The 12,082-nt window shown below is 52.1% G+C and overlaps 1 protein-coding gene across 3 annotated transcripts; it reads right to left on the bottom strand.

Annotated features, from left to right (window-relative positions):
- Nucleotides 1-1,344: 1,344 nt before the first annotated feature.
- Lbhd2 (LBH domain containing 2) lies at nt 1,345-6,528 on the bottom strand. 3 transcript variants are annotated; one of them, XM_029484937.1, is made up of 4 exons: nt 6,452-6,528; nt 4,413-4,499; nt 2,685-2,835; nt 1,345-1,672 (listed from the first exon to the last, which is right to left on the bottom strand). In XM_029484937.1, the coding sequence occupies exons 2-4, from the start codon at nt 4,476-4,478 to the stop codon at nt 1,551-1,553; spliced, it is 339 nt and encodes a 112-aa protein (XP_029340797.1). In that variant the 5' UTR covers nt 4,479-4,499; nt 6,452-6,528; the 3' UTR covers nt 1,345-1,550. The 3 variants fall into 3 exon arrangements, with proteins under 3 accessions (XP_029340797.1, XP_029340796.1, XP_021034319.1); XM_029484936.1 differs by lacking the exon at nt 6,452-6,528 and adding an exon at nt 6,276-6,352; XM_021178660.2 differs by lacking the exon at nt 6,452-6,528 and adding an exon at nt 6,266-6,331.
- Nucleotides 6,529-12,082: the final 5,554 nt, after the last annotated feature.

The raw sequence follows: 12,082 nt of genomic DNA, 5'->3' as shown, positions 1-12,082 counted from the left end.
AGGTCCGACCCTCTACGCCCCCACTAGCTCTCGGACCTCCGGAGTGGGTCATCACTACACTGGGGCTACCCTGGTAAACCACGGAGAAAGCCTGGGCTTGGGTCCCAGGAGACACCCCCGCCCCCTCCAAGGGTCCTGGACTTGCCTTCTGTGGGACCCTGTTTAATTGGGCATAATCCTGCCCGGGAGAGAGGTGACGCAACATTGCTCCTCGCTCCGTTCTGCTCTGCCTCTCGGAGTGGACAGCACTTCCTGCCAAAGGTCAGCCCCCTGAGGATCCCCACACTCCCTCCCCATTTCCTAGTCTCATTGACCTTTCTCAAAACCCACAAGAAGAGCTGGGGACAGGGAGATTCTAGGACAACAACACTTCTAACCCGTGAACCCTGGCAAGGCCCACGTTGACAGCCTGGACCCAGAGCACCCACGGTTTTAAATTTAAAGCAGACTTCCAGGCAAACTTCCGCACCTCCCCTCCCACCTCTGGCGTTTGGGGGCCAGGCTATATTTAGAAGGGAGGAGGGCTGGAGAAATTGCTTTATTCATCCTGGAGGTTAGCAAGGAGGCCAGGAGAGAACAGAAGGCCTGTGTCTCCCACAGCCCAACCAGCTCACCCATGGTGGGGCCTCCGCCTGAGGGCTTTGTTGAGCTAACATTATGGAAACTTCCTAGTGGCTAGGCTCTGAACTTCCTCAAGCTTCGCCAAGGGAAGGCAGTACATCTTAAGAGGGAGCCCTAGGCATGGTCAGCCTTCTACTCCCCAAGCTAGCCCTGATGAGGTACCATAGCTCCCCTCCTGGTTGTGAAGAGACAAGATCATCATTCAAGGTAAGAGGAGGTGCTTGCCCCCCCCAAGGTCACATATGGGTGCTGTGGCCAACTTGAGGGTCCCTCCATAGCTTTGGGCAAAACCGGTCCGGGGCACCTCATTTGAACCTAAATTTTTCCATCTGTAAAATGGGACTTTTGCAGGGAATTAATATAATCTGGGCTGGAAGAAGACCCCTCACCTTAGGTGCCCCTGGTGCCCTAATGTACCCAGGATGCAAGGTACAAGGGGTGCCTGACCTCCAGGGGATCTCTAGTAGAGGTAGGAGGCCACCTGGAAGAATGGCCATAGGCAGTCTAGGCAAGGAAGAGTAGAGAGAGTGTCCCTAGGCAGAGACAGTGTGAACAGCCTTCTGGCTCTGCTCAGCCTGGCATTCCCCACCCCGGGCTGAGTGCCAAGCACCAAGTGCTTACCATCCAACATTCTGACTTGCCCAGCCTCAGAGAGACTAGAATACCACTAGCAGAAGCAAACTTGTGCCCAGCAGCTCAAGTGCCCACGAAGGTGCCCGTAGCCACCAGGAAGGATGCCTTTATTTCTGCTTCAAGCCACTGAACAAAGAGGGGTATGTTCCAGATCTGGGCCATGGAGCGCAAAGGCAGGGGCCGGGGTCCTGGCCACACCCAGCCAGACAGGATGCTTGGTGAGCTGGGTCTCCTGTGTGGGCCCAGCCTTTTCTGTGAATCAGCCTGTCATCCTGGGATGGAGGTCCTCTTGGTGGTCAGAGAGTAGAGCCTGCCACACCCGCATCTGTTACTGGAGCAGGGAATGCCTGGTGCCCAGAGCTGGCACCCTGGATGACATCATCATCTGCTTCCTTCCCTGGTGGACTTGGGGAAGGAGCTGAAAACAAGACAAGGAATAAAAAACAAACCAAACATAAAGCCAAAAGCCTCTCTATTGGTGACAGCTGTAGCTCAATTGGTCCTGGGGGATCTGAGGTGAGCCTTTGGCAGACATCTGGACGGGATAGCCACTTCTTCCCCGGGGCGGATGGGAAGGAAGGGGTGATCACACCCTCGTTTTAGGCAAAGAGAAGGAGAATGAAGCCCAGCTTGGGAAGCCTGAAGCAGCCCTGTGTGTCAGGGAAAGGTATGGCAGAGAGAATGTGGTAGCTTGAGGGTCTCCCAACAGCCCACACCTCAGTGGTTACCTAAGGGACAGCAGCCACTGCTGCTGTCTCTGCTGCTGGCCTGACACAGGGTGAGGGAGCTTTGAGAAGAGGTGAGGGCCATGAGTATAGATCCCTTCAGGGCCAAGCTGGATAAGGACTGGGATAAGGACCAGCCCAGAGGCTGAGGTCTGGGGAGAGGAGGGAGGTTTGTGTGGTTCTGAGTCATGAACTCACATCCTCACAGTGAGAGACCCTCCACAGGCTTCAGAGAATAAGGACCCCCAGGGAACAGCTCAGCCCTCGTGCCTAGAGCTTTCAGTGGCTTACGAGCCACTCTGGAGGCCCTGAGGACTAACTACTCCTGTCCCACCTTTTTCTTGAAGCTCCAGTCTTGCACCCTGCCACCGCTGCCAAGCTATGAGGAACCCCTGTTCCCAAATGTGCTCCTGTACGCTGGCCCCTCTAGGTCCTTGTGGGCAACGCGAATCCTTCCAAAGCTCTCAAGTCAGGGAGAACAGACAGCTGTCTGGACAGTAGGAGAGTGCCTGTGGCCCTCTCGAGTGCCAGGCTTGCCTGGAGCCACAGGTGTGCATTAAGAGGACAGGTACAGATGAGGGGAAGGGCAGTCACCAGAGGAGTGGGTGAAGGTGAGGCAGAGTCCAGGCCCTGGGTCGATGCTCTGGATGCTGGGGTCCCACACCTACTGCAAACACTGACAGGAAACGGGCACTGTGGTCTCACCAGCAGCAGCCTGGATCTGAGGGGTACCTCTCTGTGTACCCTCAGGTGGCCAACGCAGCTCCCCGCTTTCCACAGCACCCGCTTCAGTGGGTTCCACCACAATAGAGGGCAGTCGCTGACAGAGCCGAGGGCCCTTCTCCCGAACACCTACCTATAGAGAGAGTGGGGAAGGATCAGGGTGATACCGGGCCATGGACTGCTGGCTCTGCCTCTTCTGCCCTCTGTCCTGTCCTACTAGGAAGGCCAAGCAAGAACAGGCAGGGTGAACAGCCCTGCCTTGTGCCACCACTGGGGAATCAGGTATCCAGGGAACACCATAGAACTCACCTGGACTCAGACCCAGAGAAGCCCATTTCCCAGACAGAGTCTAAGATGGTAGAGACAAGTCACCCAGGAGGAAGCCCAGGACTTAGCACCCCAGCTGCTTCCTGTACCTGGAAGCCAGCACGATTCCTTTCTAGGGGCTTCCCTGCTGGGTCCTTGGCCTCCTCCCTCCACTTGGCAGGCCAAGGAGCTAGGAAGATGTTGCCATGGCAATCAGAGCTGGCTCTCCCTCATTGTTCAGTGCCCACACGCCCTCTGGGTGCCCTCAGCAACTCCACCTCCCATTCAAGCTTTTCAAGGCTGAAGCTGCCTCACACAGCTCCATCCCTCGGTACCCTGAGGCCCTGACTTGCCTGCACTGGTCCACCTCTGTGCCTTCCTGAAGTTCTGGAAAAGACGGCTACCTAGTGTATATGCCTTCCCACAGTAGCACACAGTCCTCCAGCAAGGTAGGCACAGAGCAGGCAAACTGTCAGACTGCCTCTGAATGACTGCTTAGAACCAATGGATACTGGTTCCCCACACACACTTCCACACTCTACCCAAGACTCTGTTAGCCAAGTGCTTCAGGTGATCCTGAAGCCTGAGAACAGGTGTCGCCAGGCTGGACCATCTGTGGAATGAAAGATAAAGGGCCTCAGAAGACAGCAGAGGGGGACCCCATCCTGCTCCACAGCTGGACCCTGCTGAGGCCGACACTCCGCTGGCCTTGCCAAACCAGGCCTCCTTCCCCATCCTGGCTCCTTTCCTATACCCTAGTCCTTTCCGTCAGCCATGGGTTCTGTCTGGAGGGTACCTACTATGGTAAGATGGCTAAGTCAGCCAGCCAGACCATCAGGGTAGCTGCACCTGTGAGCCCAGAGTCTAGGCTGCTTTCTTCCTTTACTGGCTCTGTTGACCTAAGGCAGATTTCTGTGACTCTGCTGGTCTGTGCAGGACTAGAATCTCGGTTTATTTTACTTCTGAAACAGGTTCTTATACCCCAGACTGTTTGAAACCCACTAAGTAGCCAAGGCTGGTCTTGATCCTCTGACTCACTCTCTAGACTACTGGGACTACAGGGGTGTGTCAGTGCACCCTACTACACATTTAAACATCTTGCTGCATCAACATCCCAGCCCCCTAAATATCCGAGGGCACCCTAGAATAGTACCACCCTAAAGAGCAGAATGTGATCCTGTGCTTGGGGAATGAGCCTTGGTGTCCCCAGGTTCAGCTGGGGTGCAAAGTAAGCCAGGGCAGTTTGCTTTCAGTTGCTCTATCCACCAAATTTCTACAAAAACAGCAATGCCCTCCCTGACATGGGAGGGTAAACTGAGGCTGGCAGAGATGAGAAGCATATTGAAGTCGCAGGCCAGAGCTTGAGGTTGGCTCCCTCCTGTCTCCTGCCTCTCAGTCACTTACCTTCCCTGCTGGGCCTCTGGGGCCCTCAGTGGGGCTCTCTGGTGCTGTTGGCTGTGGGGTGCTCATGCTGTTGCTGTTGCTACTGGGCTACACAAAGACAAGAGTAAAAATGAGATATTCACTGCAGCCAGTGCTAGGCCTCCTCGCTCTTCCTCCCCTTCCTCCTCCTCCTCTTCCTTCTCCTCCTCTTCTTCTTCCTCCTCTTCCTCCCCTTCCTCCTCCTCCTCCTCCTCATCTTCCTCCTCCTCTTTCTCCTCCTTCTCCTTCTCCTCCAGGAACCCTCCCCACCTCAGCCTAGCCAGGCCCAGCACCCACAGCTCAGAGCTGATCTCAAGAGCACAGGAGAGCTGCCATACAGTGCCCAGGACTATAGAGCACAGGAGAGCTGCCATACAGTGCCCAGGACTATAGAGAATGTGGCAAGATGGGGAGAGATTGACCCAGCTTTGAGAGCCAGGAAGGCTTCCTGGAGGAAGGTCAGCTGGCCTGAGGCCTCTCTAAGCGATGGAGAGCAGGCAGTCTGGGCAGCAAGAGAGACTCAGGTGTTGAGGCAATGAACAGCAAGCAGAGAACACGGCAGACCTGGGGCCCAAACAAGTTTGAGTCAGGAGGCTGGGAGAAACCCGGCACTGAGTCTGAGCCAGCCAGAAGGCAAGGTGCCCCGATCCTGCCCAAGAACACCCCTTCACCCACAGACCCTCAGGCCATGCCCTAAGAGAAGCTGACATCTTGCCTGCATATGGCCCCATCTACCCAGGCCAGGCACAGGTTGGGGAGGCTGGATCAGAGCCTCCAGGGTGAGGAAAGAGCCCCTGCCAGAAATCAGATGCCCGCTCTCAGACACTCCCCTAGCACTGTATCGGGGTGGTGGTGGGGTAGAGGGATGTGGGGGGTGTGGGGGTATTCTTGGAGCCTAGCTCATGCCAGAGCAAGAAATGAGTAGGGTCTAACAGGCATTGGCAGATTTTAGTCAGGCAGCCCAGGGCCACAGGCCTGTGCTTTGGAAGGAGACTGGGCCAAGGTGAAGTACTGACCAGCAGGGTGGAATGTCTGAGACACCCTGCTGGGATGCGGGGACCATGGGCCACCACAAGATCATGGAAAATGAGAGCCCTTCTACCAGATGTCCACCTTGGTCAGCTCAAGTTCCAGAGTCCCAAGGTAGTCTGGAAGGGGGTGACACCCTGTGATGGGCACCCCCTGGCAGTAGGCAGCCACGTCATTCCAGTGGTCCTCTGTCCCAGAGCCCGCCAGATCCCCCGCGGACCGCTCCAGGCTCTGAGACTCTGAGATGTTGAGAGAGTTTCTGCATACCTCCAGAGTTCTGAGAACCTCCCGGAACAGAGACCCAAAGAGATGTCTCAGAGACATTCGGGAATGAGGGAGGGAGAACGATCATGGAGGCCATGCAAAGAGGTGACAGAGCTGAAGAGTGAGCGGAGAAAGAGGGAGAGCGCGACAGGAGAGTCCTAGGGAAAATCTGGGGAGCCAAGATTGCAGCAAGGATGGAGCTACGATGGGGCAAGTGCCCACAGGCTGCCTTGCTCTTGCAGGGTGCCTGGTGCCCGAAGCCTCGTTGTGAGAGCCCCACACACCTCTATCCGCTCTGGGGTGCAGAGGGCCAGGTGTTGTGGACCTCACGGGGTAGGGGGACGCTTGATCCAGAGCCCCTCTCCCCCCGTATTCGGCTGCCAGGGGGGACCCACACCCGTCCCTTCCTCGGTGCGCTCCCACTAACTCCTTACCGCACTCGCCCTCCTCCCCACCCTTGGCTGCCAAGGTGCACCTCGGAGGACAGAACCCTGCGGGCGGGCGAGGGTGGGGAGGGGGCGTTGTGCCTCCTGCACACTCACCGACACTCACCGCTGGCGCTTGCGGGGACTCCACGCTGGCTCGGGAGCTCGCCTCCCTCGGTCTCCTCCGAGCTCTCCGCCCACACACGCGCTCGCTCGCAGCCGGCCTCTCATTCACACTCCCGCCCTCTCCTCTGCAGGGCCTCCGGAAGGACCTGGCCTCCACCTCTCTAGACACCACCCTACCTCAGAACCTGGTCTTGGCCACTTCAGACCTCCTCTCCCAGTCTCCAGGTTAGAATATGAGGTGTGGCATTGTGTGGCGCCAGATATCACAGGAAGAGGATTTTCTCCAAACGGGCTACCCGAGGAAGAAATGTTGGGAAGTGGGGCAGGTTGGAGGATTGTCCCACATTCTGTCTCGCATATTGATCCCCAGGTCCATTCTCTACCCCAGGACAGTTGGTTTGGTGAACAACTCTGTCACCCAAGGCCATAGTGCTACATCCCCACATGCATAATCCACACAATTCCCCTTCTAGGATCCACTGAGAGCTCTCCAATGTCCTATTTCTCTCAGACCTGTGCCCAATACCCACATCTAGCTATCTGATCACCATGCACCCAACCGTTCATTAGCAGGCATTGTCTACTGTCCACAATCCAACCTCCATTCAGTGGTCAGTCTACCATTACCTTCCAGCTGGCAGCCACCAGTCCCTATCCATCACCCAGTCACCATCTGGCATCCTAAGTCCACTCACGACCTACCACACTGCCATTCTGCACACACCCCCACTGCCTATCACACGGCCATTCTACACCCCCCCCCAAATACTCACCCTAGCAATGCGTCTAGCATCTACCTCTCACTAGCCACCCGGCCACTAGGGTGGCCATCCAGCCACCTTCTTTCCCTGTAGAACTAGCCCAAGAATCAACCAAGATCTATTAACTGTGGACACCCTATCACTATGCTCCACCTAACTACTATGTACCCGTCTCTTCACCATCCACACACGTGTCACTGTATGTCCACATCCATGAAACACCCAACAGGTGTTCTTTTACTGCCCATTCATTGTCTCTCCAGAATTTACCTACCTAGCATGTAACAGGTTTCCATCGATAACAACCGTGCATTCATACACACCTTACCTAACTTCACCTGTCAATGTATTGTCTATCTGCTATCCTCTATCCAATCAGTCACACATCATCATCTATAATTCAGTTATCAGTTGTCATCCATATTTATACGAACTACACCCCGCCGCCATCCGCCCACCCACTGATCTTATCATCGTCTATCAGATGTCCACCAGTTCAATATCCATCTCACAATATCCACCCACACATTATCGGTGATAATGCACTATTCTACCCAAATCTATCCAACCATCACGACCACCTATGCACTTTTCTATCCTAAGAAATGTCAATTTACTTTATGCCTTGGACTGCCGGCCACCTGACCCAACTCTCCCGTTTGGGTTGGGAATGAGGTGGCATGGAATCAATGGCTCAGACTCCTGTAGCAGGCCAGAACAGTGCAGCAAGCTCCTTGATTAATTCTCTCAAAGCCGGGCATGGTGGCGCACGCCTTTAATCCCAGCACTTGGGAGGCAGAGGCAGGCAGATTTCTGAGTTTGAGGCCAACCTGGTCTATAGAGTAAGTTCCAAGACAGCCAGGGCTACACAGAGAAACCCTGTCTAGAAAAACCAGTTTTTTTTTTAAAAAATTCTCTCAAGCACCCTTTATACTCTCCACCCACGTCCCATTTGGTCCCAAGCAAGCCGTATCCTCCAAGTGGTGGTTCTTGATTGGCTGTCGTCTGCGTTACCAATCTTTAGGCCCTCAGGCAGTCTTAGATTTGTTTGTGTAGCCCCCTAGTGTTTATGCATAGGCAGCTGCTACTTTGTGGGGGAGACCTGCGTTTCTTCTACAAATGAACTCCACCTCTGTATCCAGCATTGCTCTAGGCACTGGGGATGGAGACACAACATTGAGCACTCACCACTGTTCGCGCCCCCCCCTATGAGACCCCCCCCCCAGCCAACTGGGCTGAGGTCATGTAACAGTTTCTCTCATCTAGTACTGCTGTCTGCCTTCAGTGGTCTCTCACTATCCACTTGCCCTTGACCTACCTATATATTAAATTACCCACTTACTAGGCAACACGCACTGCCTTCTGGTCAGCCAGTCTCCTCACTGCCTACCCACCCACCATTCAACCTTCATGGATCTGTTTTGCAAGAGTTAGACATCTACTATTTACCCTGTCTCCGTTCACCATGTGACCATCACGTGACTGTCATCTGCCTTCCCTGACCCTGCCCACTCTCCATCTTCTGTCTACACTCAACCCATTATCCATCCAGTTAGCAACCATTTTTGCCAGTTAGGATGGCTACTCTTGGTTGTAAACTTAACAGGATCTGAATCAACTGAGAGGCAAGCACATCTGTTAGGGTTTGTCTTGAAAACTGTTTTTGTTTTTGTTTTTAATTAAAAAAAAAAAATCAGGCCGGGCGTGGTGGCGCACGCCTTTAATCCCAGCACTCGGGAGGCAGAGGCAGGCGGATTTCTGAGTTCGAGGCCAGCCTGGTCTACAAAGTGAGTGCCAGGACAGCCAGGGCTACACAGAGAAACCCTGTCTCGAAAAACCAAAAAAAAAAAAAAAAAAAAATCCAGCCTGCGCTTTTTGGTAGTGGGTCAAATATAAGAAGGTTCTAGGGGGGAAAGCTTTCGTGTGAGTGCCTTCACAGCCCAATGGTGAACTCATCTACTTTGCTGCTGCTAAAGGTGTGGCTGTTGCCATTTTCACTGACATCAGAACCTGGCTTCTTCAGTTTCTCTGGAGGTGAGGAATCCTCCAGGCCTTCAGCACCTGATTAGGACTGCTGGGGAACCCAGCCTCAAGGAGTGAACAGCTAGCTACCAGTTTCCAGCCTCTCTTGTGAGATGGCAACCATTGTTGAACCATCCACTGTATCAGGTAAGATATATATATGTGTGTGTGTCTGTGTGTATATGTATATGGTATATATGTACATGTATATGACATAAATATGTATGTGTATATGTATATGATGTGTATGTATATGATTATATATGAAATATATGTGTATGTTTATGTGTATATGTGCATATGTATATGATGTGTATGTATATGACTATGTGAATGTATGTATATGGTGTAAATGTATATGATATATATGTATATGTGTTTATGTGTATATGTATATGATGCATATGTGTATGATTATGTATATGTATGTATATAGTGTATATGTCTATGTATATGATATACGTGTATGTGTGTATGTGTATGTGTATATGTATATATGTATGTATATGATGCATATGTATATGATTATGTATATATGTGTGTATATGATATATGTGTGTGTTTATGTATATGTGTATATGATGTATATGTATATGATTATGTATATGAATATGTATGTATATGGTGTATATGTATATACATTCATTCTCATGCCCCGCCCATCTTCCACCCGATGTGCTCTTGTCTGTCACTCATCATCCGCCATCAATCCTGCGCCCATCAACTTTCCACTTAATCTACTTGAACTGACCCATCGTAACCAACACACTAACTACCCACCGTCCATCCATGTCTGCCTCACCTGTGGTGTTCACCATCCATCATCATTTACCCGCCATCCACCTGCTTGCTATCTGTGGGCTTATTCACTACATACCCGCTGACTTCATCCCTGTCCAACCCATCTCCCAACATCTACAGTTCATCTATTCATCCCCACTCAGCCACCCTCCTTATACATACATACATATATATGTGTATATATATATATCAATAAATGCTTGTTTTATATGAATGTATACATCTCAAGAGCTCCAGGCCAGAGAGTCTGCTGAAATGAGAACACCCTGCTGGAATCATGTGGCCTGCCAGTGCCGGCGTAGGGTGGAAACTTGCCGTTCCTTTTTAATATTTCCCGCAAAATATATATATATATATATATATATATATATATATATATATAAATGGCTGAAGAGAGGCTCAGCGGTTAAGAGCATGGTGACTCACAACTGTCTGTAACTCCAGCTCTGGCGATCCAACACCTTCTTCTAGCCTCTGAGAGCACCAGGCACGCTCATGGTGCACCGACAAACATTCACGTAAAACTCTCATACACATAAAACAAAACTCTAAGAAAAATTCAATATAAATAATAAACATTCGTTGTTGGGTGATGGTTTCTGAAATCATGAAGAAAATAAGAATCGATCTAAATGTACGGTCTGATGATCCAAAAAGAGCCAACAAAGCAGTGAGCGGAGTCTTGGCGCAGAAATGCAGCGACGGCTCACTGGGGACAGGTACTGTTCATGCAGAAGACCCCAGCTCTGGTACCAAAACCCTCATCAGGTGGGTCATGGCCACTTGGAACTTTAGCTCTGGGGGAATCGGACACAAGACCTCCACAGAAAGTCACACTCATGTACACACTGTCACATATGCGCACATGTAATTATACATAAAAATAAGTCTTTAGAAATGTACTTTGCACTGCTGTAAATTTTAGGGCCTCCATCTCTTGGGTATGGGACAGGCGAAGCACACTGACCAAGTTCCGGGGGAGGAGGAGGGGGAGAGAGGAGTCTGCAGAGGTCTGCCCTGCACCTATGGCGGCATCTTGGGAGACCTGCTGCTCTGACCAGAGAGGACAAGACTCTGGCAGAGATCCTGCAGAGTGGGACTTAGGGATCAGTCCCTGATGTGGAGACATCAAAGGGCTCCAACAGAACTTTAAGGAGGCAAGTACTTATACACTCCAACTTATACACTCCACTCCAGGCACAGGAACCCAACGGTCAGAACTGAAGAGTCGCATGCCAGATGACTGGTTGCCAGGGCCACTGGCCACTGCGGCTTCAGATGCACCATAGCCTCACAGCAGGAAATGCTCTGTGCAGACATACCCCGCCCCCCACGGCTCCATCCTTGCCCACCCTCCTTCCCACCTGGGAAGAAGTTGCTCTCCGTTGCTCTCCTTGCTTATTAGTGCGGGTGTAACTGCCAACTGCCACCTAAGGTGTTAGCTGCCATCCAAGGTGTTAGCTAACAAGAGACTTGCAGCGGCTGAGGCTTCGTCCTGAGAGAGCTCTCTGGAAATGCTCAAGGCCTTGAAGTGTGTGCTGTGCTGTGAGGGGCGGAGGCAGGAGGCAGGGAGTGTCTGTAAAGACAGGACAGAGCCCAGAGCTTCCTACAAAGTCACCTTAGGGGCCCAGCTTTGCTTTAGACTCTAACTCTAGGGCTTTCCTACCTTCTGGCTCCCACTTGGGGCTTTCCTGGAGAGAAAAGCAGCGCTGGTATTAAAGCAGAACTATGTGTAGGACTGTGTGTGCATCGGAGAGAACCCGTGTCACTACCTGGGCCTCCCTCACAAGGACAACGGAGTAAGGGACAGAGTGACTCCCTTAGGTAAGAGCTAAGCTCTCTGATATCCTCGGGCTTCTCTGAGACTGAAGGGAAGAGCAGCGCTGAGGGTGCTTTGGGCCTGGATGGTTTGCTCTTGTCGCCCTCTGGTGGCCACTTGACTAAAACACAGCTATACTCAGGACAAAAATACAAGGCATTGGGTAAGCTGATTTGGAATGTTTTAATAGGGCGCTATAAAATCGACGGTCTGGGCTGGAGAGATGGCTCAGTGGTTAAGAGCACTGACTGCTCTTCCAGAGGTCCTGAGTTCAATTCCCAGCAACCACATGGTGGTTCACAACCATCTGTAATGGGATACGACGGCGACAGTGTACTCATATACATAAAACGAAAACAAAAACAAAAAACGACAGTCCTGCCTTCTGTCCTCATATACTGATGA

The sequence above is a fragment of the Mus caroli genome, chromosome 12 (assembly GCF_900094665.2).
Source record: "Mus caroli chromosome 12, CAROLI_EIJ_v1.1, whole genome shotgun sequence".
NCBI classification, from domain to species: domain Eukaryota; kingdom Metazoa; phylum Chordata; class Mammalia; order Rodentia; family Muridae; genus Mus; species Mus caroli.
The sequence above is the reverse complement of the archived record's forward strand: the minus strand, read 5'-3'. Positions and strand labels throughout refer to the sequence as shown.

What these genes read in the sequence shown, in the direction of transcription:
- Lbhd2 (XM_029484937.1), bottom strand. Translation starts at nt 4,478, where the DNA reads ATGAGCACCCCACAGCCAACAGCACCAGAGAGCCCCACTGAGGGCCCC. An exon ending in CCAGAGGCCCAGCAGGGAAG is followed by an intron (nt 2,836 to 4,412) that starts GTAAGTGACTGA and finishes CTCTCTCTATAG; the next exon opens with GTAGGTGTTCGGGAGAAGGG. An exon ending in TCAGATCCAGGCTGCTGCTG is followed by an intron (nt 1,673 to 2,684) that starts GTGAGACCACAG and finishes TCTTGTTTTCAG; the next exon opens with CTCCTTCCCCAAGTCCACCA.